Source organism: Embiotoca jacksoni, unplaced genomic scaffold (assembly GCF_022577435.1).
Source record: "Embiotoca jacksoni isolate LCO1_2020_lvr unplaced genomic scaffold, fEmbJac1.0.p SCAF_26, whole genome shotgun sequence".
NCBI classification, from domain to species: Eukaryota; Metazoa; Chordata; class Actinopteri; family Embiotocidae; genus Embiotoca; species Embiotoca jacksoni.
Window position 1 is genome coordinate 3,606,671 of NW_027185377.1, and position 26,397 is coordinate 3,633,067.

A 26,397-nucleotide genomic window follows, 5' to 3' on the forward strand; every position below is an offset into this window, starting at 1 on the left:
GGAGGGATACAGTGAAATGTGAAACTGTATAGCTAAATTATTCAGCCTCCTGTAAGTCTTATCTCATGGCGTGCTGCAGTTATTGAATATTTTTTAGTTTTTTTTTTTCTTTTCTATTTCTCGGTTTCTAAAACAAGAGCCTGAATTTTCTTTTACAAGGTTGCAGTGAGTCGATCGGATCCAACATCTCCAGAACTGCTAATCCACATGAACGTTTGCGTGTGTTTCCATGCAAATCGTGTGTGCCGGGGGGGGGGGGGGGGGTGTACAGCTGGTCACATGTTAATGGCTTATGTGTGTGCTTTGTTGAAACAGCTGACTGCGAGACGGACGGCTATCTGAGCTCCTCCGGGCTTCAGGATCCGTCGGAGGCCGGCAGCTTCAACGCGTCCGCGACCCCTCCCACCGCGCACACCAACACCCCCGCTGTGAACGGTCTCCCCATGCTGGCCCTCCGCTTCCCCTCGGTGAGTGGCTTCAACGGGGAGCGTGTTATCAAAGCGGGGATGTGCAGGGTGGCGGAGGGAAGGACGACTTTACGAGACTCCACTCTCCAATTACTCCGGCCAACCCGCTGCAGACACGTAGGAAAGTAAACAATACGTAGTTGGAAAGTAACACTGAGGAGCAAGTGAAACAAATTTGACCTGTTTGGCCTTAAATGAAAAGTTAAGGAACCACCAAAGTTACAACAGTCATTTTGAAGGGAACATGAATATCTGAAATAAAAGTCAATGGAAGTCTGTCCAACAGCTGCTGAGGCATTTCACTCCAAACCCAAAATGATCAACAATCGTGGCGGTGCTTAGAGGAAAAACTAGTGTGTCGCCAAAGTGATTGGGATTCACCCTCTGGGGACCATGAATGTGTATACACAATTTCATGGTAATTTACCCAAAAGTCTGTGAGCTATTTAAGCCTGGACTTGAGCAGCTGTGTGACAACAAAAGACCACTTTGATGGTTAATAACTAAATAAGCAGCAGTTTATTGAAAAACTGAAGCATTAGTGTGGAGATAATTGATTTTGATGTAAATCAAATACTTGTGGAAAATACAGTATCCCCGTGGCTACCATCTTGTGCTACTGAATGTTCAAATGAAACAGAATTTTTGTGAAAGTCTTTATCCATGTTTACCTTACCGCATCTCTCATTTCTAATTATTAGAGTATTGCGGTATCCAACAACATTGAACACGGCAACTCGGGGCCCCAGAGCGGCCTCAACTCCCCTGTGGACAGGTAAAGTCCCTCGGCCTCTCTTCCTCTTCACTCGCCTCTTTCTTTTATTGTCGTTTAGGGAACAATGGAGTTCAGCAGTCCCTTCATTGCTGAAGAGAGCTGAAAAATCAATACGAATCTCGTCTTCCCCCTTCGGTTACTCCTCCTCCTCCTCCTCCACCTCCCACATCTGCGAGGCCGCTGGAGTCAATCGACAGGCTCCTCTGTGTTTTTACTGCAGCGAGGCCGAGTGGCCCCCAGCAGCTTTCTGTGTGACGGTGCTCTCACATGTTGTGGAGGTCCTGTTTTCTGTGTTGGTGGGCTGTTAGTGAGAGGGGCTTTATTCTCAGTGTAAGAGCCGACAATAGCTAAAGATTTAAGTTTAAACAGTTGCTTTTATCTAACTATCTCCATTATTTGCTGATGTCTCAATGTTTTCATGGTTTTTAGTTGTTCTTTGCAGACTTTGATCTTCCGATTGGTTTTTACTTGCTTAGTTTAATTGCATTTCTCTGGAGCACTTTGGTTTGCCTGGTGCAGGATAAAGTACTATAGAAATAAGTTTGCCTTACCTTATCCATAAACTTTGAAAAAGACATATTCTGTCTCGAGGTGACATTGTGAGAACAGTGATTTCTGACTTTAGAGATTAGGGAGCATTAAAAAATGTTGTCAGTTACCTCTACACTTAACTTTGAACTTCATTTACGGGCTTAAATACATCGAATTCTGTGTAATTTTTTTTCCAAATTTAATACAAATTATGTTGTTTATTAATATAGAATTCAGATGGTATTTGTAACTGGCTGTCAGAAAGTCTTTTAGAGTCATTTTTAATTCCAGTGATTGCGAAGGAATTGACAGTACCTGACTTGTCCATGGTGGATTGAAGCAAATGTCAGGAGTGGTGGAGTATCATGTTTTGTAACAGCTTTGTCACGCACGATTTGGGATCCCAAACAGACTCCCAGTAGATTAATTCCTCTGGGAAAAGCCCTTTATCATCAGAAATCACAAACAGAATAGTTGTTTGGAAAATCAACACAAACGTTCACCCTCATTTTGTCTAATTTCCTCGTTCGCTGAGTTTGAAGGGGAAAACAGGCTTTTACCTTGAACTGAAGTTACCCGTGAGGTGGAGGTTTTTAAATAGAGACCGGGGAGAGGGGGGGGGGGGATAGGGAGGGGGGATGCTGCCAACCAGCAGGCCTGTAAATGTTTGCAGCCTGTACTGGGGAGCTGGACGGAGGGAGAGTCTGAGACCGCAGCGGTTCCAAAAAGGCCCAAGAGACGCAATTAGCTGAACCAAAAGCTTTTTATAAAAATACACTGAATGTTCTCCAGTTCTCTGAAACCTAAAACGCGCTCATTGTATAAATACGACGAATGACACGGACGTGGTGCTTCCTCTAGATGCCTCGGGCCTCGAGATGAACGCCAGTTTCATATTGACCCAACAGACCGGCTGGTAAACTCTTTAACTTGAGTGTTTACACCGGGGAGGATTTGCCACTGAAACACATCAATACTTTTATTTGACACGTCGGACTGCTGTTTATGATCATGTGTGATGAAAGACAATCAGTCGTCATGGAGCCTCAGTTCTTACGCACTTCTGTTCCACATGATGAATTGACTTTTTAATTTGCTGTTTGAGGAATGCTTCAGTGGCTTGTTGGGGTGTATTTAAAAAAAAAAAAAAAACTTTTAATCTTTCTGCAGCTACGCCTCCGACGTGACCTCGGGCCTGAGTGACGGCTACGAGGGCCTATCGGAGAAGAGCGAGAAGACGGCCGCGAGACGAACCGCCGGGAAGCTGTTCAGAAGGAGAGCGCGCTCACGTCTCCGCATCACAGGGGTACGATAAATCAAATATTTGGTTTAATTACAGCACAGAGAATGCTTCTTCTTTTTTTTTCTTTTTTTTTTTGCCCATGACAAACAAATAAATCAACCTGGATCAAATTATTGAATTAGTGGAGGCATTTTACTTATGTGCGAGTGGGTGAAGCTCCACCCTGATTATGTAACGATATCAGTAGCTATGCTGTTTCCCCGGCGACCGCACTACATCACTCTTCTGATCAGGACACTCTGCGGTCTTTTAACGAGCGTGTTTGGACTGACGGCACAAACAAACAGATCATTCACAGCAACCAGCGTGCATACAGGGGCTGCAACGAGTGCACACACACACACACACACACACACACACACACACACACACACACACACACACACACACACACACACACACACACACACACACACACACACACACGCAGAAACACATTGTTCGTCTTGTGTTTAACTTTGCTTTGTCTGGAAACAGACGGCTGTCGTGACCATTGATCCTGTGTCTCTGTAGCTCTCTGATAAAGTGGACCGGGTGGTCGAGTGTCAGCTGCAGACGCACAATGACAAGATGGTGACCTTCAAGTTCGACCTGGACGGAGATAACCCCGAAGACATCGCCGCTGTCATGGTGAGTATATATTGGTGTTTACGGCGCGTTACATTTGAAATGGGAAGTTCGGATTTGGAAATTTTAACTGGAAAAGTCTCCCTGACGTCATATTTTCGAGGAACCGACCACAACCTCAAAATCCAAGACGGCTGCTCCACATAGCAACAGTCATACTGTTTATTAGCGCCTCTTGTGTTATATGTGTCTGATTCAATTAGTTGTACGATATAACTTCTATCCCCGGACATGTTGCTACGGTGTTTTTAATGCGTAAAATACCACATATCCTGACCGAATGCCATAAACTAGCAGCATTAGTTACCTGTCAAACAAGGATAAACAGCTTCTGTTAACTGTAAATATAAATAATAGATACGAGTTGTTTTATTAGGATTTAACATTAGCTGTATTACATTTTTGTGGTTTCAGGCTTTGCACAAGACTTTCCCATAAGAAATTAATTTAATTTCAAAAAGTGAGTAATGTTAGCAGCTTATTCCTATTTGCTGAACAGCAGACGCACTGGTGCCAAAATGACAGCGGCATCCTAATGCTAAATCCTAAAACTCATTGTAACTATGGGGAAGTAGGGCATGAAACATACTCAGTAAAAATTTTTTTTTAAAAACTCCTAAACTTTGCCAACATTAGCCACCAAGCTAATCCTAATGTCACACCCAGTAGTACCAAAATGCCCCATGATGTCATGAACTGAACAATAGTAGTTTTAGATTGGCTGTCAGCTCAAGTTTTCATTTGTAAGAGCAAAAATGCAACATTTGTTCCTTCAAATGTTAAATAATCTCACTTTAAATGAGATGTGTGACGTCATAAAGGAAATGGGAATCATTTCTCATTTTATATTTCATCAGTTAACCTCTAGATACCTACCGACATACTGATGGGTGACTCGCACAGTGAAGCCTACTAAAGAGGATACAGACAGTAATGACTTTATCAAAAGGGCAAACGATGAAAATAACCTCTCGGGGGGACTGCCTCTTCTGGAAGCATTTGCATTTTGTACAGAAATGCACAAATGAATTCAGCCTGTGAGCTGATGAGCAGGCAGAAAACCCTCTTTCTCAGCTGAACGTATACACGATTCATCCCGTTCCGGTTTTGTTTGTCGATCTTAACTCTGGCTGATATTATATCATCGTCAGCTCCGTCCCCATGTTGTTGTCTTTAAGCTTCATGGAATGAAAAGGGGGTTGTGTACATACGTTAGTCTGTGTGAAGAAGCAGCACATGTTTTTTTTGTTGTTGTTGCCTGAATGTTCTGTTTCCTCAACACACTGGGCTTTTGTTTTACTGGGTTTTGGCGCGACGGGGGCGCTTGGCTTCACAACAGCCTCGCGGTTCTCGCTACAGGGGTTTTAAATGAGCTGAATTATGCCATGCTGTCAGGAAACCATCACCACGCCCCAACCCACAATTCACAGCAACACTCAAAAGTGCATGAGCATGCAAAAACTCAAAAACCTCCTCACAAATAACCGCTATATTGTGGATTTTACATGAGACGCATTTTCCCCCAGGAATAAGCATTAGCTAACGGAAGGAGTGTGTGCAGAGACAGACACACAAAAAGACATCGAGTGATTTCCTTTTGTAGCGATGGAAAGTAAATTTACCCACTTACAGTGGGTACGGAAAGCATTCAGACCCCTTTACATTTTTCACTCTTTGTTTCATTGCAGCCATTTGCTAAAATCAAAAAAGTTCATTTTATTTCTCATTAATGTACACTCAGCACCCCATCTTGACAGAAAAAAACAGAAATGTAGAAATTTGTGCAAATTTATTAAAAAAGAAAAACTGGAATATCACATGGTCATAAGTATTCAGACCCTTTGCTCAGTATTGAGTAGAAGCACCCTTTTGAGCACCCTTTTGAGCTAGTACAGCCATGAGTCTTCTTGGGAATGATGCAACAAGCTTTTCACACCTGGATTTGGGGATCCTCTGCCATTCTTCCTTGCAGATCCTCTCCAGTTCCGTCAGGTTGGATGGTGAACGTTGGTGGACAGCCATTTTCAGGTCTCTCCAGAGATGCTCAATTGGGTTTAGGTCAGGGCTCTGGCTGGGCCAGTCAAGAATGGTCACAGAGTTGTTCCGAAGCCACTCCTTTGTTATTTTAGCTGTGTGCTTAGGGTCATTGTCTTGTTGGAAGGTGAACCTTCGGCCCAGTCTGAGGTCCAGAGCACTCTGGAAGAGGTTTTCTTCCAGGATATCTCTGTACTTGGCCGCATTCATCTTTCCTTCAATTGCAACCGGTCGTCCTGTCCCTGCAGCTGAAAAACACCCCCATAGCATGATGCTGCCACCACCATGTTTCACTGTTGGGATTGTATTGGGCAGGTGATGAGCAGTGCCTGATTTTCTCCACACATACCGCTTAGAATTAACGCCAAAAAGTTCAATCTTGGTCTCATCAGACCAGAGAATCTTATTTCTCATAGTCTGGGAGTCCTTCTTGTGTTTTTTGGCAAACTCTATGCGGGCTTTCATACGTCTTGCACTGAGGAGAGGCTTCCGTCGGGCCACTCTGCCATAAAGCCCCGACTGGTGGAGGGCTGCAGTGATAGTTGACTTTGTGGAACTTTCTCCCATCTCCCTACTGCATCTCTGGAGCTCAGCCACAGTGATCTTTGGGTTCTTCTTTACCTCTCTCACCAAGGCTCTTCTCCCACGATTGCTCAGTTTGGCTGGACGGCCAGGTCTAGGAAGAGTTCTGGTCGTCCCAAACTTCTTCCATTTAAGGATTATGGAGGCCACTGTGCTCTTAGGAACCTTGAGTGCTGCAGAAATTATTTTGTAACCTTGGCCAGATCTGTGCCTTGCCACAATTCTGTCTCTGAGCTCCTTGGACAGTTCCTTCGGCCTCATGATTCTCATTTGCTCTGACATGCACTGTGAGCTGTAAGGTCTTATATAGACAGGTGTGTGCCTTTCCTAATCAAGTCCAATCAGTTTAATTAAACACAGCTGGACTCCAATGAAGGAGTAGAACCATCTCAAGGAGGATCAGAAGAAATGGACAGCATGTGAGTTAAATATGAGTGTCACAGCAAAGGGTCTGAATACTTATGACCATGTGATATTTCAGTTTTTCTTTTTTAATAAATTTGCACAAATTTCTACATTTCTGTTTTTTTCTGTCAAGATGGGGTGCTGAGTGTACATTAATGAGAAATAAAATGAACTTTTTTGATTTTAGCAAATGGCTGCAATGAAACAAAGAGTGAAAAATGTAAAGGGGTCTGAATACTTTCCGTACCCACTGTATTTCTGCTTTACGACATATTGGTGAAGAAATTGTACTATTTATGCTATTTTCTTTACATGACAGCTATAGTTGCTATAGAAACTTTTCAGAACCAATTGTTGTAGAGAAATCATAAGATATACTTAAATATTTGCCACGTTGAACAACCAAAACAGTAGAAATACAAAGAAGCAGCGAGAAGCACGATATTTTTGCGTTTAGTGAAACGGTTTTGCTTTTGATGACGTGTTTTGAGGTTTTCTGAAATATTTACGTGTTCTGTGAAATGTATTTCTGTTTGACCCTCATGGCCAGAGTATTACCAATTACTGTGTCATAACATGAACACGCAGGTGTAATTTTCTGCAAAAACCAGTCCTCTTACTTTTGACACCTGAAGTTCATTTTGATGCCAACTCCTATAATGTGCAGATTTGACTTGTAATGGAATAAAGTACCTGAATACACTCTCCGTCACTGTCCATTACCCTTCTAGGTGCACAACGAGTTCATCCTCCCGTCGGAGAAGGAGGGCTTCATCCACCGCATGGGTGACATCATCAAACGGGCCGAGGCTCTGATGGCCAAAGAGCAGCTGGCCCACGCCAACGGGCACCGACCGCCCCAGCCTGCGTTCCACGGCGGCGTTAACTCATTGTCTTCCTCACAGGTCAGCAGCGACACCTGCTCCTTTTCCAGCAAGCCACATCGCAGCATTGTTAGACCGAGAACAAAAGGAAGTAACAGTAACTGTGTTTTACTGTGCTGTCTGATCGCTGTAAATTACACCAGCTATAGTGTGTCTAGCTGCGGTTATCTAAGACGGAACCATAAATCCGCTGCAGATGGAAAGCTGAAGAGTATTGCTTCCTACACGGGTGATAAAAACCCTAAGTGGAGTGCTTTCCTCACCGTCCACAGCCCCCCCCCTCCGCCCCCCTCCCGAGATGCCCTAAAAGAGAGAAGGTTAATTGTTAAAGCCCCCTGAGGTAGAGCTTTCATTTAGAACATAATGTTCCTAAAAGCACTAATGTTATAAAAACCCATAAAAATCCAGTGTCTCCTGTTTTTTTACGTGTATTTTATTTTGTTAATTTCCCAAAACCACAAATCCTTTAGTGCTCGCAACATAATTAACTTTCCAGCATATCTGCCCACAGTAAATGGGGATGTATTAAAGCCTCTATGAATCAAGGTTCTGTGAAACTGTAAAATAAACTTCCAGGAAAGAAAGAGTTGTTCGGGAGCAGTGCCATCCTGTACAAGATATGACCTCATGCCTAATCAGATACAGTTTGTCCACTTGAGGAAAAGAAGTGTTTGTTCTGCCAGTGCATGTTCCACTTTGTAGAACGCAAAGTACAAAATATTCCTCTTCCCTTCGGTAGAAAATATGATTGAAGATGTTCAGCGATGGAGAGCAGAATATTGTGTTTGTTTCATGTAGGGCAGGAGACAAGTTACGAGCAGCAGTGCCAACTATCTCTTACCTTCCTCACCATGTTTCCGACCCCCCGGATGCATAATTACACTGAAGCACATTGGTCTAATCTGTCCTGGCTTCAATCCACCACTTGATTATTGCAAGGAACGCATCCCCCAATGACTATTGTGGCTGCACTTCCTGGCAATGTCAAACACCCCCCCCCCCCCCCCCCCAAACAAACAAACAAAATTCTGACCAAGCTAGTTAACTGAGGAAGAAAGTGACAAAACCCCAAAGAATAATTTTACCACGGTCCCTCTGCTCTGGCTGTTGGAAATCGGAGCTCTGTTTTGAGATTCTATTAATATATTCTATAAATGGAGCTTTAATCCCTGGAAAGCCGTGTTGTTATTAGCTGTTCTTAGTTTCATTCGCCCACCACTGGAAGAACAATAAAAAGAGTTTGCAGCTGTGCTTCTGCAGTGATGCAGCACCTAAATAGAGTAGCGAGATATACGACAGCGGGTTAACGTGCTCACCGCGACCAATGTTAAGCATGCTAGCATTTTGCTAAATCCATTTGCTGTGTATAAAAATGGACGTAGCTTCTGGCTCTGAAAAATGTGGCAGATGCCAAAGTGCCTGAAGCTGCAATACCGCTGAGGACCACTAGAGGTTGGCTCAAAAAAAAAAAGGCTGCAGCTCCATAGACTCCCATTCAACTTCTCTCATGAGCAAGATCTCTAAAATAGAAAGATGGCGACAGCCAAACTCCAAAACTTAAGACTGACGTCACTGTTGGTTGCTGCTTGGCTAAGCCACACTAAAGGGGATATTAATGCATGTGCTATATTTAATGGCAATCCATCCGATAGTTGTTGAGACACTTCACAAACAAACTAGAAACGTGGATCATACAAATCATGAGAATTCATTCTGGAAGCCGTGAAAGGCGTTTGACAATATTTTTCACCAATCGAATCCAGTCGATGTTTCGATGTTTTACAGCAGCCGTGAAAACTTTGGCGCGCTAGTGGCTCAAATGAAAACATCGGGAGATCACCGCGGTCGTTATGATTCATCCTCTGAGTACAATAAATGCATGTGTAAAGCTTCATGGCAATCCCGCTGAAATTCAGTGGTTAACTGAGCACCCAATTAGCTCTCAGACCTTCGTTGCCATCTCTACAGCCAAAGAAAAACGAGTTTCTGCACCTTTCAGGTTCTTCAAATGGAGCTGGTTTAAGGTGGCTTGTTATCCAGATTATGGAGGTGAAAAGACTTTCCAATAAATGACCTCATGTAAATGAGTTCAGTAATAGTTATATCGACAGGTTAATAACACCGGATTTATGATGGAAACAGCTCTTCACAAATTAACTGTAAATTCTTTACAACCTTCTCTGTATTTTCCAGAAAAAATAAACTTAATACGTGTTGTACTACACTGACAAGTAGCACACTGTGTTATACCTGAGGTCGGGTCTCAGGGTCGCCTACATCGGACAGTGTTTTAGTGCCTCGGTTAAAGGGTCATCACGTGAATTTCACATGTCAGAGTCATCTTACGAGGGAATATCACCCAGCAGATAACACCTGGGTGTTGCAGCTTGGACTTTCAGACTACAGATGTCCTGCTTCACTCAGTGAGGACTCGGACTTTGAAAGATATGTTGGAGGCGTGTAGTTAAAGATGCAGATAGTTGCATGCTCGTAGCTAGTATGCACTGTGCAAAGAAAGAGTGCAGGATCTTGTATTTTTTTGGAGAACTACAAGTTTTGATAATTCTGTCTTTTGCATCAACGTTGTGTCTCAGAAGTCCCTCAACTTTATGGACTTGAAATATGGAGTTTTCTTTTGAAGACATGATAGATGGAGTTGTGATACCACAGCAGTGCTACATCAGTATAGACCCTTCATACGGACTTTTAGTGCCGATGATCAAACTTGTAAAACAGCTTTGTGCTCCAGCTGAATTAAACCCCGTAATTAGAGAAAGTGAACTCTTCACATCAAGTGCGAGACGAGAGCGCGTAATAGGGACGTTTCAACATTTTTGTCAGTGATGAATACAAGTGGAGGCTGAGTTTTAATCAAATGTGCTTTTCTTCTTGCAGCCTAATCTGCACAGTCACGCCCTGCCTCGAACACACTCATCCTCTTCTCTGCCTGGTAAGTCCCATGTGTGGTCTGAATTCACCCATTAACAGGAAGCTGGATAATTGGGTGCTCAAGGAGATTAGAGATGTTTATGAATCTTTTTTTTTTTTTTTTTTGCACTTTGCCCCCTGAGCTTTTAGAAATTAAAGTCTCACAGCATGTCAGATTAACTTCCAGCATCTTTGTTGCTTTGCATGATCGTTGTGTGCGTGCAGTCACGTGTGCGCATGTGTGTGTGTGTGTGTGTGTGTGTGTCTTGTGTCTTAGACTACAGTGTGACTAACCCCAGTGTAGATGTGCGTTGTGCTCCCCCGTTCCCCAACCGAGAGGTCTTCGGTGCAGACATTACTTCACCTGGGCGACCTCTGTTACGCTCCCAGTCTTTCCACAACGCCCCAGGTAAAAAGCCTCTCCACCCCTCCCCTCCGGCCCCGCGTGAAGAAGGCCTCGCATTGTTTACTGTTTCAGCACAGTGAGAAATTGTTACAGTCCTTTGGCAAAGAATAAGTCATCGCAAAAGCTCAGCTACCTCATAAACCCCTCCTCCCTCCTCCTCCTCCTCCTCCTCCTCCTCCTCCTCAGGGCCCTTTCTTGGTATTGTTCAGCCATTCGCATGGCGCCATCCGTCATCCCCACACCTCAAAGCCTTCGTCTGTGTCTGCCTTGCAGCAGGGCCTCTTGGGTAATTACCTCACCTGACGGGAGCTTTCTGGCTTTTGAGGGGAGCCGTGAATGCTGTCGTTGTAAAAGCACGAGTTTTCTCCACTGCTGCGATAGTCAGCAACATCTGTTTGCCAGCACAAACTCCATGCCGATTTTTCCCGGAAAGCCCCCCCCCCCCAATCCCCGCCTGTCGAAGTCTCCCTCACCGCATATATAACACATATCACTCCATGTGCCCCCAGTTTTCAGCCCTCAGCTGCCATCTGAACATCCTCGTCCCCTCTCGTCCCGTGTCCCCTCTCTGCTGGACGTCCGCTGCACGCTTGCTTTTGCGCAATGCTCCTCGGGCCACCCGCCACATTACAGAGTGTTGCCTAACCTATGTTTCCATCAGCGTGGAAAAAAAAAAAAAAAGTAGAGGCTGGTTTGCATCATCAGCAACAGGAGGTGTGGTTTATAACTGTGGAGCCATTGTTAAAGTAAACGTCAAAATCAATGAACGGGGCGAGGATATTGGCATCCTGAAACTGCTCCCCGGGGAGGGATGTCGAAATCCCGACTTCATAAATCTCACAATCGGATCCCAGAAGTTGTCCCCGTACACGTGGGTTCCATTTACACTCTTCTTGGATGTTGGGATGTTGCCTCACTCGCTCCATTGATGCTGAATCCCCTCACAGCCATGTAAGCCCGGTGTGCTCCGGCTGACTCGCGCAATCACAGTCAGCTGCTGCTTTAAACAAAACGTTTTTGTCCACCATGAAAAGCCATTATTTAAAGGTACGGGAAAGATTCATTCCCCACATGGTGTCTTGGCAGGAAGAATTGGACTGACGAAACTCCACATCTAAAATTTGGCCTCTTCGGTTTCGATGCATAAAAATAAATGGGGACATTAGCAAACGTTTTATTTGCTTGTACATTTTGTCCTTCACAGTTCAGATGATTCACTTCAAACCATAAATTAAAACTCATGTCTTTTCCTTCCAGGTTCTCCTGTTCATTATGCGCAACCCCACCACCACCCTGCATCTATGCTGCCCCATCACCAGCAATACCATATGCCCTACATGGGCCACACTCACTTCCCGTTCCAGTTTCCGGGATCTCCGGGTTCCCCCAAACCAGCGGGGTTCCACCCTCCCCTCACCCGTGTAGCCAGCAACCCCACCTTCCCCTCCGCTCCCTCCCCAGACCCCAGCTCCCCCGGCCCTCAGAAAGAGACCCCGAGCCCCGGCAGCAACGAGAGCGTTACCATGTCCCCCGCCTGGCCCTCAGCATCCGAACATGTGGCCCCCCCCACACCCAGCCCCTGTTCTCCCTGGCCAATGTCATCTCCATGGCCATGAGCATGGCTCAGTCTTTCATCCCTCCTGCGAGCCTCTCCACCCAGGGGATCCCCTCTTTCCCAGGCTTCCACCCCCAGCTGCACAGCCAGATGGCCCCGCAGTCAGGTTACCCCTCCGTTTACCAGCAGCATTACCAGACTCAACCAGCAGAGCTCCCGTACCCTGCGCAGAACAACATCTACCACAGCCCTGAGCACACGCCTCAAATGGACACAGCTGGTTTTCACCAGAGCAGTCACCCACCATGGCCCCATCACGTGTCTCCACCTTCGATGCCTTCCACTCCTCCACCGGCTCCTCTGGAGACTCTGCAGCAGGTTGGACTCTCCGGTTCCCCCGGCCTGACCCAGGTGAACGGCTACGTGGCCCAATACTCAGCCCAAGTTCCCGCCCGGGATGAACCCAGATCAGAAATGTCCAGTTCAAACTCCTCATCGGATCTTTCCACATCTCCCTCGCAGAGCCCAGAGAGCACTGTGAGTGTCGTCACTTTCATCTCAGGGATTATATCTGTTAAGAATTACCTCAAAGTCAGGGTCTGAAATGATTATTTTATTAATCAGTTAATCTATCATCAGGACATTAATCAGCAATTTGGATTACTGATTAATTGTTGAAATCATTTATTAGGAAACAATGCTGAACATTCGGTGATGTGAATCTCTCGCCTCTTTTCTCTGTTTTAAATGTCTGTAAATTGAATATATTTAGATTGATTGGACATAAAATTGATTGATGAATTATTGATTGTTATTAATAATTGATTGGGCATAAAAAGCTGTGTCCTCAGTCCTTCTTTCACAAGCTTGTGAAATTTGTGTCTGACAGATTTATGAATTAATTTGAGATTTGTTTTCTATTTGAATGCTGATACCGATTACCAGTTCAATATAAGTGCTCTGTTTTTAAAAAAAAAAAAAAATCAAATTGTGTCTACAGCATTGCAAAACTCATTTTATAATAATTTGATGTAAGCGAGCATTTGGCCGGGGATTTCTGTGGCACAAAAAAAACCAGTTGATGTCTAACACCCAGTCTGCCGTGGCACTAATGACAATAATATTCCATCTCCTCGTCTAGTTATCATCCTTCAGCAGTCCAGTGCACCCCCCTGTACCCGAGATGAATGATAGCAGCCCGAAGTTTCAAACTTCCTCTGAATCTGGTAAGAAATTCCATCTCATGTTCCCAAAACAGACCTCTGCTTCATTAACACCTTATATGATGGATGGTACTAAGCAGGGGCTGCAGAATTACATACTCTATCATGTTTACATCACAAACAAACCCACGCACACACTTGCGACTACCCACAGACACACTTTTAGCCAAATATGACATTTCTGTCCCTCCATTTTATATTGTATGAGGTCAAAATATAGCCTGGCGTCTCTGTTATGCACCGTTTGCTTTTTCAGTGGTTTTCGGTTCCCTCTGTCTCTCCCTATGGCGACATTATCACATATTAGTGGTGCCTCAGGAGCTGTTGCGTAACCGCCAGTCTGGATGTAATGTTCCATTCAATACCAACACAAACGTAGGTGTGATCGCGGCCCGACCCACCGCCGACGGCCAATCGGCGGGCCGCTTCGCTCGTTACGGGCCTCTCCTCACACATCCACACCTGTCTGTGTTTATACCGTCCTCAGAAGCCCGAGTCAACAGAGCGTCTCTGTTTCAGCGGGCAGAGACCCAGACTCTGTGTTTACTGTAAGAAGGACGCTCAGTGGGCAAACGGAGGCACTGCAGGACTTTAAACCCTTTCAATGATCTGTAGACATGAGCATGCAGGGACTCTGAGTGTGTGTATTGATGTGAAACCACTTTACATCTCCATGACAACAGAGTGATACTCCTTTGAAGTGTACTACAGAGAAGCACATGATTAGGTTTTCATCAAAGGCGGGTGACCGGGACTGAGTGAGGCTTCGTTCTGATGATCCATCAGGTCTGAGAAGATTAGAGAACAATCGCTGCCTGTGATTGGCTGTCACTTATATAAATTGGCCACCCAGATGTCAGGAACTTCTCATGGACTTTAACTAACTATCATTAATGCCATCCAATATAATCGGTTCCTTTTAAAACAAATCGGTATATTGATGCTACTTAACAGCATGTACGCTCAATGCAACCTTTTCTTTTTACATCCCAGAGCTTAAGATGGCACCAGTGACTGTTGGGAGATTCCAGGTGACGCCCAGCATGGACATCTCACCCCCTGCTGTGACCGTAGGTGCTGTACCTGCTGCACCACAGCCGGCCGACAGCGGCGTCACCCCCGTCAGAGAGCAGCACCGAGGAGCAGGCGGAGTCCGAGACGAGCCTGGGCACCTCCCTCACCATGTCCCCTCCCCACCCGCACCCCCTGAGGGGGTCCGCGGCCGGGGTCCTCCAGGAGGTGGACGGGCAGGCCGGGTGGGCTGTGAGCCAGGAGCAACAACAGCAGCAACAGCAAAACAGAGATGAAGAAGAAGAGGAGGATGAGGACGAAGAAGGGGAGGTGGAGGTCGTCGGGGAGAGGCCGAGGGCGAGGAAGAGAAGTCGCAGGAGAGCGTACAGCCTCAGCCTGATGGCAATGTCGGCAGACAGCGGGCTCTCGGTGACGGCCGCGGAGATGGAGGGGAGGCTGTGGGACGGAGGAGCCGGCAGTCCGCAGTACAGCAACGCTCTCCACCATTTATGGATGATGACGTACAACCGCAACGCTCCCTACCTGAGCAGCGATGACTCAGACAGCGATGACGAGGACATGCTGGTCGAGCTTCAGGAACTCAGAGAGAAGTATGTGACTCTGTTGGAAGATGCTCAAAATAAAGTTTCCTATTGAACTGGTGCCATGAACACCATATTAACAAAATACAGAGTACAGAACTGTTAGAAAATTAAGAAGAGAAAAATAATGGTTTCAGTAAACCCAAGTCGATGACGTTGAATATGAATACTGAAGTTTTAAGGGCTTTCATCTGGGCTCTCGTACCAACTACTGCATTCAAATTGTTGTTAAACACTGTTTTTGTTTGTTTGCTTCTGCACTACAAGCCTGATGCAATGTCTCAATTTTCAAGAATTAAATGAAGTGAAATACATCAATAAATACACAAGCTGCACATTATCGGAAATATTTTGATGCTGAAACTCGCTCCGGGATTTCCGGCACCCTGAGTGGTCCTGTTGAATTTTGACAGGAGTTTTCAGATGCTCACATTTGTTATTTCTTGTCCTTCATCAGACATCTGACGGAGGTCCACGCCCTGCAGACCGCCCAGAAGAGGGAGATTGAGGCGCTGTACGAGAGGATGGGGAAGGTTCCCCCTCCGGGCATCGTCTCTCCTGCTGCTATGCTGTCCAGTCGACAGCGCCGCCTGTCCAAAGGCAGCGGATTCTCCTCGTCTCGCAGGAACAGCCTGCAGCGCTTGGACATGCTGCCACTCCAAGGTAGTAAAGATATCAATTTCTCCTCGTCAGAGTTACTGCTGAGTAAAATATGTGCCGGCTTTACGTGTGAATGGTTTTTTTTCTAAGCCACGCACTGTGTCCTCCAAGGTATCATCAGGAGAAACTCCCTTGGAGGCAGCAGCAGCGGCTCGCAGGACAAACCCAGCAAAGGCGTCACCTTTGCTGACATAAGTAGAATGGTGAGTGAACGCAGCATTAAAAAGTTCAGTGTGTGTAGGATTCAATTTTATTCATAAAGCGCCAAATCACAGCACAGGTTATTTCAGGGCACTTAACAAAGTCCTTACAACATAACTTTATAACATTAGGGGTTCGAGGTAAAAGCACGAACCTCGTCACGCGAGGATCTATCAGCGTAAATTGAATATAATCATCATAATTATATTTTCAACAGTGTACTGCCGTGTTTTCTAAAGAGGTGTTCAGTCAGTTGCAATCTGCGACCTCACCACTAGATGCCCCTAAATCCTACACACTGATCCTTTTAACAAACTTTTTTTTTTTTTATTTCTCCACCTGAAACATGATAAATAAATGCCTTGTTCTTCATTGTTTTTCCTCATCTGACTTTTTCTAGTAAGAAACTCTCAGCCGAGCAACGCTGCGTATCTGGACTACCTCATCTGAAGTACGACTGCGGTGGTCAAACCTGTCCTGTAGGAGGATGGCTTTAAACCCCCCCTCCACCCATCTCCCACCCACTACCCACCGCCCTCCTCCTGGCACACCAATCGGGCAAACTGCTTCCCTCTGCAAGCGGTCACTTACCTCAAATGTATTCAAACCGTCATCAGTAAAAAGCTGGATTTACACGGGGAGCTGTACCGTCCAGTTTTCACACCTGCCATCAGAATCCGGTGAACTTGTTGCAGCTGAAGCACCGAATACCAAACCGGCCCGGTTCGTGTTAAAGAACGACAAAAGTTGAGTTTTGTAAATAAACAAAGTTCCTTTTTTTTTTTTTTTTTTTTTTTAATGTTTTCTCTGAGCAAAGATTAGTAGTTGTTTTTTTTTTTTTTTTTTTTTAATCATGAACGCAGTCAAGCGATGGTACAAAGTGCCGCAGAGTTGAGCGACGTACCCCGACTTTGACCCAGAACGAGAATAGCTGATGTTTTCCTGCTCGTCTGACTCACTGCTGTTAAAACAGTCCCGAGCACAGTAAATGTGAAGCACAGTGAGGCGCCGACACTTTTAACTGACAGTCCTCATTCACCCTCACTCGCTGTAGTTTCCTAATGATGTCTCAGTAGCTGCTGACTGCACAGTGAATATATATTGTCATTCAGTAGACCTGTGATTTTTTTTTTTTTGCCTTCCGGGGGCTGACGAGAACAGCCGAGATGCATTGTTACATTTTGAATTCATTCAGATGTGTATTATGTTGTAGTCTCTCTTGAGTGACGAGGACACCTGTCAGGACGGCCTGCGGCCTCTACACTCCAAGTTTGACTTCAATCCTGACATTTTCAGATTGAGTGGAAATTATTTTTTTTTTCTCCCATCGTACGGCGGTATGATGAGATATTTCTACCAACACACACACACACACACACACACACACACACACACACACACACACACACACAGGAAGACGTTTGAGAGAACAAAAATAAAAAGGGTTGGTATGTGAGATGCTTTTTGCGGAAGTAAAAATCTGTTTGTCAAACAATTAAATGGGAAAAAGTTTGTTTTAATGGTACAAAAATATTACACATATTTTCTTAAGCCTGTAGCTGGTTTAAAATGGGGAGACGGGAGGATTTCTTCGTATGGGTTAGTTGTGAAAACTCCACCTAGGTTTTAGACTACTGGCTTTCCTGTTGACTGTACATGTGTATATAATAGAATGCATTTATAGATCACGTTCACAGGTGGTGAGTAAACTAAATGAGTAAAATATTTCAGCTACCTTAATTCTTTCTCAAGCAAAAAAAAAAAAAAAATCTTGATTTGTCGCTTGTTCCGTAGATCAAGCACCTTGTGCACTTTAGCAAATTCAATCCTGGTTCTCAGACATTGAACACAACCGTGTTTGAAACTTTTCACTCGAGGAAGAGCCGATAGGTTTCCTTTTACTTCTCCATGACGGAGGTCGAAAATATTCGCCAGTTTTATGTTTGATCACAATATAAATGGATCGCAGTAACGATGATCTATTCTCCTGCAGTTTTGATTTATTACGAGACTGTGGGGTGTAAGGAAATCAGTCCAAAGCTGTGAATCTGTAGCTGTTGCCTTATAAAATATTCACGACACACACTGAATTTTCCTGGCAGTCAAACATCTGTATTATCCGTAATATATTCGAAGAAAAGTTTCATTTCAAAAGAATTTGAATGTAAATATATAATTGTATTGCTTTCTGAAGCTGCTGTCCTGCCATGCTGAATCTGTGCCTTTCCCTTACAATGTCTTATTTTATATTTTTACTCTTGAGATTTGGTGGCTAGATCGGACTCCATATATTAAATTTGGACAAAAATAAATGCAGTTGTAAATACCACAGCTCTTTTGTCATGTTTTACTGCTTCACCCGGCATCTTTTTTTCTTACATTAATGGTTACGCAGAGATAACTGTTAGAAAATAATACATTAATTTAAAATCTAATACGTCAAGACTTTTTATTTTACAAATCATCACATCATCAACATAAATAATACATTTCACCAGGTTGATTTTTGTGTCGTTTCCGCAGCGTCACTGTTGTTGAAGGCCACTAAGATTTTAAAGTCATTTAGCCGACTGTTATTTTGTGTATTCCCCTCCTACTGTACACACATTACATGATACAGGCTGGAAACTTCAGGTCAGGAGGTGGGGATTACAGTCTCTGCCTTTTTTGAGGGTCAGTGGATTAGTCCTTTCCACTGACAGGAAGCTTAACCAAGATCTTAAGTTTTAAGTTGGAGACGCTCCACAATCTAAAACAAAAGTCCAGCTGATTCTCAAAAAAATTAAAATAAAAACAGCAGCCGGTCATGGAATATGAATCAGTGGCATCTCCAAGTCCTGTCTCGGTTAATTGCAGGACCGACACCAGAAACAGGCGGGTGATGTGACACGTTCATCTCAGTTGGCGCCGCTCTTTGGGGTCTGCATCCTCACACGCTTGGCCTCCTCGTCGATCTCATCCATGATCCGCTCCTGGGACACCGAGTAAAACGTGTAGCCGTCTGATGTGGGAAGCAGCTTGGTCAAGGAAAGTACTTGAAAAATCATCATGAAGAAATAAGGTTAGGTTAGGTTAGGTACTTTATTAATCCCTGAGGGGAAATATTTTCGCTACAGCAGCATACAGAAGCAATAAGATAATAATAGAATAATAGAAAAGCAATAAAATAGCAGTAAAAAAAATATAAAACGCACAGTATATACAGTACAGTATATATCTATATATATTATATACATAAGTGCAACAGGAGTGATGCAAGAAAGCGTGTCGGCCAGGTATGTGTGACATGATTACTGGTTTGAACAGCACAGGTTGAAAAGAATATATAATATATATATATAGTGAATAGTATATTTGAAAGAAAAAAAACTGGACAGTTTTAAATATCCTCTTTCTTTTTTAATGTTTTCAACATTTGCCATTACGAGCAGTCAGTGGTGCGTTCAGGAACCACCTGGATCTCGAAAGGCCATCACCGAGGCTCACTCACCTGCTGAAAAACAACTTTAAACTTCGGGAACATTTAAAGTTAATAAGACGCTTGTTAATTCTCTGCTTTTGACCGGGTGATTTAAATTTTTACTTATTTTAGCACCGGCTAAGCTAACGTTACGTAGTTCACCTTGTGTTGACGTCAGCGTGCGCGACAAGGATACAGATCCCCATAACGAGCGCTCCGATGGCGAGTCCCGTCGCGACGTTTCGCGCGCGCAGCTTCGTCGCCCTCTTCTTCCACTGCTCGAGCTCAACCTGTTTGATGAAGTACATCTGGTCCCTGGAAAGACCGGCTTTGATCGGGTCCACCCTGGTGGCGAAGGGAGCGTCGGACTTCGGGGCAGTCTCGTCGGCCATGTCTGCCGGTGAAAGTGAGGCTCGGCTCGGTTGCGCGCAATCCGCTGATCTCCAAACGGCGGTTCGCGCGAGTGCGCCGTGAGGAGCCGCCATCCGTGGGGTTTGTAGATCTGCGGTGTTCGGAGAAAGCGCGCGACCGCCGGAAGTGCTGTTCCAACGGAATAAAAGTCGTGCAACTTCCAAATAAGCCCCCGGTTGTTTTTTTTTTGTTCCTAGGGTGAAAAAAACCAAAACAAACAAACAAACAAAAAAAAAAACCGGCGGGAAGTGCGACATCTTCTGGAAAGTATAACCCTCTGCCACAATATATTTTGGTGCTATTTTTAAGTCAAGAATTGAACTTGATACGTTCAGTTTATTATAAATATAACGAGCTTTCACGCTCCTGGAAAGACGTTAGACAGTCTGGCTAAATGGCGAAAAGATTGCTTTGTTCTCCGGGCCGAAGTAACGCTGTAAGTTTAAAGTTTGGCCAAGCCCCTTCTGAACTACTCACTGATTTCCTCATCAATATCAACCAAATAAACAAAGATAACCTCGAAAGTTTATCAACATGTAGCTTCAAGCACAAAAGACTTGTTGGTGAGTAAAGCTGGTTTTGCAGTTTTAATGATGTGCGGATGTTTATATGTCAAACGTTAAATCACGTTATTTGGATAAACAAGCCGGTTTTATGCAAATTCTAATTACTCAAGTTTCTCCATAACAACCAGTTTTTTTTTTAATTGTCTTATATCACACACAATACATTTTTTTTTTTCCTTTCCTTTAACACCAGAGGGTAAATTTAAAACATAATTTGAGACTATCTTTCTCGGTCCAGCACAATGTTTAATGACTTTTAATGAGCAGACCAGTTAAATACAGTTTATTTTCATATGTTCAAGGGTAATACCTTCGATAATAAACTCTATTACAGCACCTTTCCTGAATTAAAACAACATACAATGCAGCTCAAAGGGTTTTTCAGGAGAAAGTAATAGGAACAAACTAGCAATGATAAAAAATAAAAAAAATAAAAAATTACATTGCACAGCTCTCAGCTGTTATCTCATGCTAAAATAATATGGTACTATTTAGTGAGCGGACCATCTGGGCCTGTGTATCATCTCGTCTCATCATCCAGACGATGATTTGTACTTTGATATTTCAAGCTTTTAATTTCCAATATGTTCAATTAGCATTGCTGTGAAGATGTGGGCTCAGATTTAATTTTATTGAGTCCACCTCACACACCTACATGTGATCTCCGCGTCTCTGAACATAAGATTGCGTAATACGCACGTGACACTGTGTTGTTTTTTTTTTCCAATTTATTTTTTTTTTTTTCCTCGTGTATTTTTGTTTGCTCTTCTCATGGTCTGTTGGCTCTGTTTACGACACGCTCGGCTTACAAAGTCCCTGAAAGGATTTCTATGTTTTGTTCTGTGCTTTTGCAAACATCCTGCGTTCCTCTCCTTGCGTGCTTTAAGAGTACATCTTACTGATAACTCAAGAGCTGAGACTGGACCCGCAGGTTGGATACCACGCCGTTGAATTACTTCAAAGGTGAGAAGGAAGCAGCACAGTTTCTCTTTCCCCCGTGACACGTTACGCATCATTTATTTAAGTATCTCTTCCCACCCCCCCCTACAGGTTCGTGGTTAAACACCTTGCGGATTTGCTCACCACGCCCACACCTCAAGGTGCCGCCGCCGATCAGCCGCCGAGTTACGAGGATGCTGTTTTTGACAAGCTCAAGGACAAATTCCCGCTTGTCGTCTTCTCCTGCGTGCAGCTCGCCAGCAAAGTGTCGATGCACAGTAATGTGAGTTTCTGCCGATCGATAACCTCGGAAAACCCGTGATTTAAGAGATAAGGTCGTCTCCTGTAATTCTTTGAAACATTTTCCAGATGATTGACAACATCACCGCGGCGCGCTTTCTGCATTCGGTCGGCCACAGCGTTTCCAAACAGACCATCATCGAGTCGGAGCTGCTGGTCCTGAAAGGGCTTGAATTCAGACTGAATGTCCTCAACCCGCTGACATACGTGGAGATACTTCTGGAGGTGCTGGGTAAGACGCTGTGAACGCGGAGCAGCCGGAAAAGGCTTTGTTCGGCTCATTTGGATCACTTTTGTCTGAACTTTTGTAGGACACAACGAGCGGTCCGTCCCTGTGAAGCACCTTTATCACCTGTGCCACCATGTTCTGCAGTTCATCGTCTTAGAGAGGACGGCCATCTACGACACCTTGTTGATGACCACCACTCGGGGCGTGAGCCCATCCGGCGAACAGAGGTATCGTATTTCTCTTTAAGAAACAATCGCTGATGTTTCGGGACAGGTGGAGCGGGCTGGCAGCGAACTGGACTCCAACCAGCTGACAACTGTCTGGCTTGATATTTTGACTTGTGCTGTTATTTTTCTCACGTTTCCCCTTTTTTTTGTGGGGGGGGGGGGGGGGGGGGGGGGGGGGGGCATTTGGAAGCAGCACCAAAAGCTGTGAACACAACATTGAACACATTATCAGCTAATGATAAACTTCTACGCAGACATGTTCCATTACCAGCGTTCATTTGAAGGCTTTTTTTTTTTTTTTTTTTTTCCTGTTAAACTTTTTATTTTACTTCGAGCGCTGATTGGATTTTTCGATTTCCAGCTCCGAAGCAGCGAAGTGCTCCGCCTATGTTTGACAGGTGGTCACGAACTGTGTCCGTGTGATGCTTAGCGCAGGGCAGGTAGCGCACAGTGCAACTGATAGAGCTTTTCCCCATGAAAACAGCTGCGACGAGAGCAGCGAGTATGAAATGAAACACAATCTAATGATTATGTCTGCTTCAGCACCGTGTCATTAATCTCTAAAAAAAAAAAAACCAGAGAGAAGTTTGTGACAGTGACGGAGGACTGCATGCTTCTCGGTGTTGCTGTGATTTCTGTGGCTACGTTCATCCTCTATGTCAGAAAATGGGAACAGGTGAGACACTTGTAATTTTTTTTTTTTTTTATACGTATTAACCTCGTTTAAAAATACATCTACAATATTTGTCGTCATTGTTTTGGATGTTAAATTGCCGTTTCAAGCCCCCAAACGGATCCAAGTTAAAAATGAGTCCCTACTTAAACTATGACAAAGGCATTCGGTGCTTCGCCAACTTTACAAACGGCTTTGACGGCGCTTTCTTTAACTGCGTTGCAGGTAGTGGAAGAACTGAGCAACATCACAGGAATCTCAAGCAAGAGCATCAGTGATTTGGCTCATGTAATATTGGTGCACATTGTTAGCACCAGTTCCCCTTCGATACAAACCTGAGTCCTGATGATGAATTCCCCGGACGCGTCTTTTCAACTGTCGCTGCTTTTGTTAAGGTTGTAGATGTTGGTGCAGAACATGCAGAACATCGGTGGACTGCACTAAATAAAGATTTTTCAAAATTATGTTTCCATTTTGTACAAAAAAAAATAAATTAAACGTGTGAAATTTGGTTTTAAAACCAGAAAATGTAATTGTGTGCTGTTTCCAAACTGGGACAAACAGTTTGAGAAATACTACTTGACAGGGATATTGTCAACATTATTACTGATCTTATCAGTCACGTGTTTTCATTGGATCTCACTCGGTGGTAATTGTTCACCAGAAGCCACTGGTGGGTCTACAATAGTCTCCATGTACTGCAGCACCCTGAGTTCATGTGAATCCCGGTAGCTTTCCTTCCACACACACAGCGACTGGTGCAGAGAGAGAAAACTAATCTAATGTGATGAATAATTTGAATGCTGTTTCATGACTTGCCTGCACAAATTCACTTTACTCTCCGGTTTTTTTTTTTTTTTTTTTTTTTTTTTTGTAAAGTTACAACTAATCAGTGCGTGTTTTTAAAGCGAGGCCTAAATCCTGCAGGGTAACCTCAAATTTGATTGCACGTAACAAAAAAATAAATAAAAATGTATTATCTAGTGATCACCAGTATTTGGTTCTGCACACAGTCTCTTCACTGCGATCTTCTAGAGGCCGGGGGAACCGAAAGAGGTGACGCTCTTAACTGTGAGGTCAAAAACTGAAGCCCATGAGTGCGGTGGGAGAATCCAGTGCAGACAAACTGTCCTCGGAAAGGTGATCAAATGACTCTTGTTATATCCATCATCATCATCTTCCTCCCTCTTTCGACTGACTGGACTGTATATCAGATATGGGGAGATGTGGGACCGTGGCGCTACCCCCCAGGAAGTAGTCCACAGTCTGAGCTCCGAGTCTATGATCTCCCCTGTGTTTGTTCTGCTGAAAAGGTGTTTCATCTTGCTGTTGCTCCTCAGGATGTCTCGGCTCTGTATTTGTTTGCTCGCTTCCCCCCCCCCATGGGTAGATCCATTTAATACTCTCGCCTCTCGCACGCTCAGACCTGTGCTTGTTGTGATACTGCACAGGGTGTGCTATATTGCCTTGGAAAGGAAAAAAAAAAGAAGAAGAGAGATACAGAGAAGCTGTCTTCCAAAAGAAATCATCGGCTTGCAATAAAAACATGGCAGGTATCAAATATACTGAATATTATTACAGCTAAAAACAACCCCCCCCCCCCCCCCCCCCCCAAAAAAAAAAAAAAAAAAACACACCAGGTAGAGAGAAAACTGGTCAGTTGCATCCTGCCATAACCTGCAGCACATAATGTATCATAGAAAAGTTACATCTGGATGGTGGTGCTGGGGGGGGGGGGGGTCGGTCTCTGAGGGGAATCTTTGAAGTCGCTGCCAGCTCTGCACTCATGCTCTGGGTTTGACTGGAGATGGCTCGGAGGCAGGACACTGAGCCTTTGTTCCTCTGGCTGCCTGGCTCAGATGAAGCACTTTTCCCAGAGCAGAGGGGACGACTGCAGGTGGAAGGCAAAGAGGTCTCAGAGGCGTCAGGCCGTCTTGGAAAGCGGTGTTACTTAAAGAGGCGAGCTGGATGTTGCTGCTACGAGACTGTGGTTAAAATGCTTTTAAGTATATTCCACAGCTGGTGTCATCCGCGTGCGTTGTCGACGACGTTACCCTCCGAGGACGTCGTTGCAGCTCACGTCGAATGCAATAGTGTCGATAACGTTTGCATGCCAGGGGTCTACTCCCTCCCTCCCCCCACCACCACCACCACTCCCTCCTCGCAGCCCCACCACACACGCAGCCCAAACATATTTACTCAGGTATTCGGTGTCTTGTTGCTCCCAGCTTTCCCTTGCAACACAAACCTGATTGCGTGGGACACAACATAACAGATGGCAGCCAGCAAGCGTGGAAGAACATCTGCAGATACCATCAGGTGTGAAATCATCCAGGAGAAAACCGAGACTGTCGGAAGGTGTAGCACCCGTACCCACCACCGTTTCCTTACAACTTTATTGGAAACTACTTTCACACTTAAGTTTTGAGTGACGTCAACATTTGAAGTACGCTTCACAAAATGAAACTGTGTCACATGACCCGTATTTGACTGCAGATTTCTGTCGGCATTCAACAGAACTTTTTTTTTTTTAATCCCCACAATGACATCATCTATGTTTTTGTAGCACAAAATTCTATGTAGCTTTAAATAATGTAAGTGAAATTATATAAAACAGAAAATTGCAGTTTAATATTAAGACAGCAAAACTATTTTTGTGCTCAACGTGACTGCAAATCTTGTAAAAAAAAAAAAAAATCTATTATTTTATTTCACAAAAATGTTGCCTTATAAATAAATTGGAATGTTACAGAGTCAAACTTGCAATTATTGACAAGTTCTCACATATTGCCAGTTTTTCCACCAAAATATAAATATTGTACATTTGTCTTCGTGGTAAACATTAGAAACTGATAGAGAAGAGTTTGAAAAACAAACCGATCCAGTCTTGGTGGAAAATTGTTAACAAAATTAATTTACAATTAAATTAATCTTTGAATCCTTACATTCAAAATACATTAAACCTTTAAGAGACCATTTTAAATGTATAAAATTGTGAGACATGGTAAAAAAAAAAGACTTTAAATAAGAAGAGACACATTTCATGCTACCTACCAGTGTCACATGGAGGAAATAATTCATTATATTTAATATGTAACACTATTAAACACCAATGCGACATATTCCTGGTTGTATTGTTTTCTAAATGATGCACTTCTGTGGAGATCTGAATATAACAGACGCTGATGGATGGTCCAGAACAACTTCTGGTTTTGCTTGCTGATTATTGTGACTGATGTTTCTGATTTTAAAATAAGCTCGTCCCAGTGTAGAATTATCCTTGGCCAGTATATTGTTTTACTAATACCACTTTGGAAATAAAGTCCTGAGGGGATTTCCTTTTACAAGGCTGACTTATCCAAATGAGCAAATCAGCTCTTAAGGGATGTGCCCTGTCT

General features: G+C 44.0%; 3 protein-coding genes across 3 annotated transcripts in view; 2 read left to right on the forward strand and 1 right to left on the reverse strand.

Moving 5' to 3' along the window:
* wnk4a (WNK lysine deficient protein kinase 4a) overlaps positions 1–18,525 on the forward strand; it is a 43,685-nt gene extending 25,160 nt beyond the window's left edge. The window contains 15 exon segments of the mRNA XM_069160174.1: positions 316–467; positions 1,169–1,242; positions 2,944–3,079; positions 3,590–3,706; positions 7,456–7,629; positions 10,504–10,558; positions 12,200–12,471; positions 12,473–12,502; positions 12,504–13,034; positions 13,639–13,723; positions 14,714–14,838; positions 14,840–15,342; positions 15,791–15,996; positions 16,105–16,196; positions 16,595–18,525. Of these exon segments, the coding sequence (XP_069016275.1) occupies positions 316–467; positions 1,169–1,242; positions 2,944–3,079; positions 3,590–3,706; positions 7,456–7,629; positions 10,504–10,558; positions 12,200–12,471; positions 12,473–12,502; positions 12,504–13,034; positions 13,639–13,723; positions 14,714–14,838; positions 14,840–15,342; positions 15,791–15,996; positions 16,105–16,196; positions 16,595–16,597 (2,555 nt within the window). The 3' untranslated portion in view covers positions 16,598–18,525.
* A 92-nt stretch (positions 18,526–18,617) lies between these two features.
* Positions 18,618–20,073, reverse strand: coa3a (cytochrome C oxidase assembly factor 3a). Its single transcript, XM_069160176.1, has 2 exons — positions 19,851–20,073; positions 18,618–19,195 (listed from the first exon to the last, which is right to left on the reverse strand). The coding sequence occupies exons 1-2, from the start codon at positions 20,044–20,046 to the stop codon at positions 19,092–19,094; spliced, it is 300 nt and encodes a 99-aa protein (XP_069016277.1). The 5' UTR covers positions 20,047–20,073; the 3' UTR covers positions 18,618–19,091.
* Positions 20,074–20,085: 12 nt separating this feature from the next.
* Positions 20,086–23,405, forward strand: cntd1 (cyclin N-terminal domain containing 1). The gene is made up of 7 exons (XM_069160175.1): positions 20,086–20,628; positions 21,519–21,594; positions 21,682–21,853; positions 21,940–22,102; positions 22,182–22,326; positions 22,906–23,002; positions 23,225–23,405. Exons 1-7 carry the CDS (start codon positions 20,460–20,462, stop codon positions 23,336–23,338), a joined length of 936 nt encoding a protein of 311 aa, XP_069016276.1. The 5' UTR covers positions 20,086–20,459; the 3' UTR covers positions 23,339–23,405.
* The last annotated feature ends 2,992 nt before the right edge of the window (positions 23,406–26,397 follow it).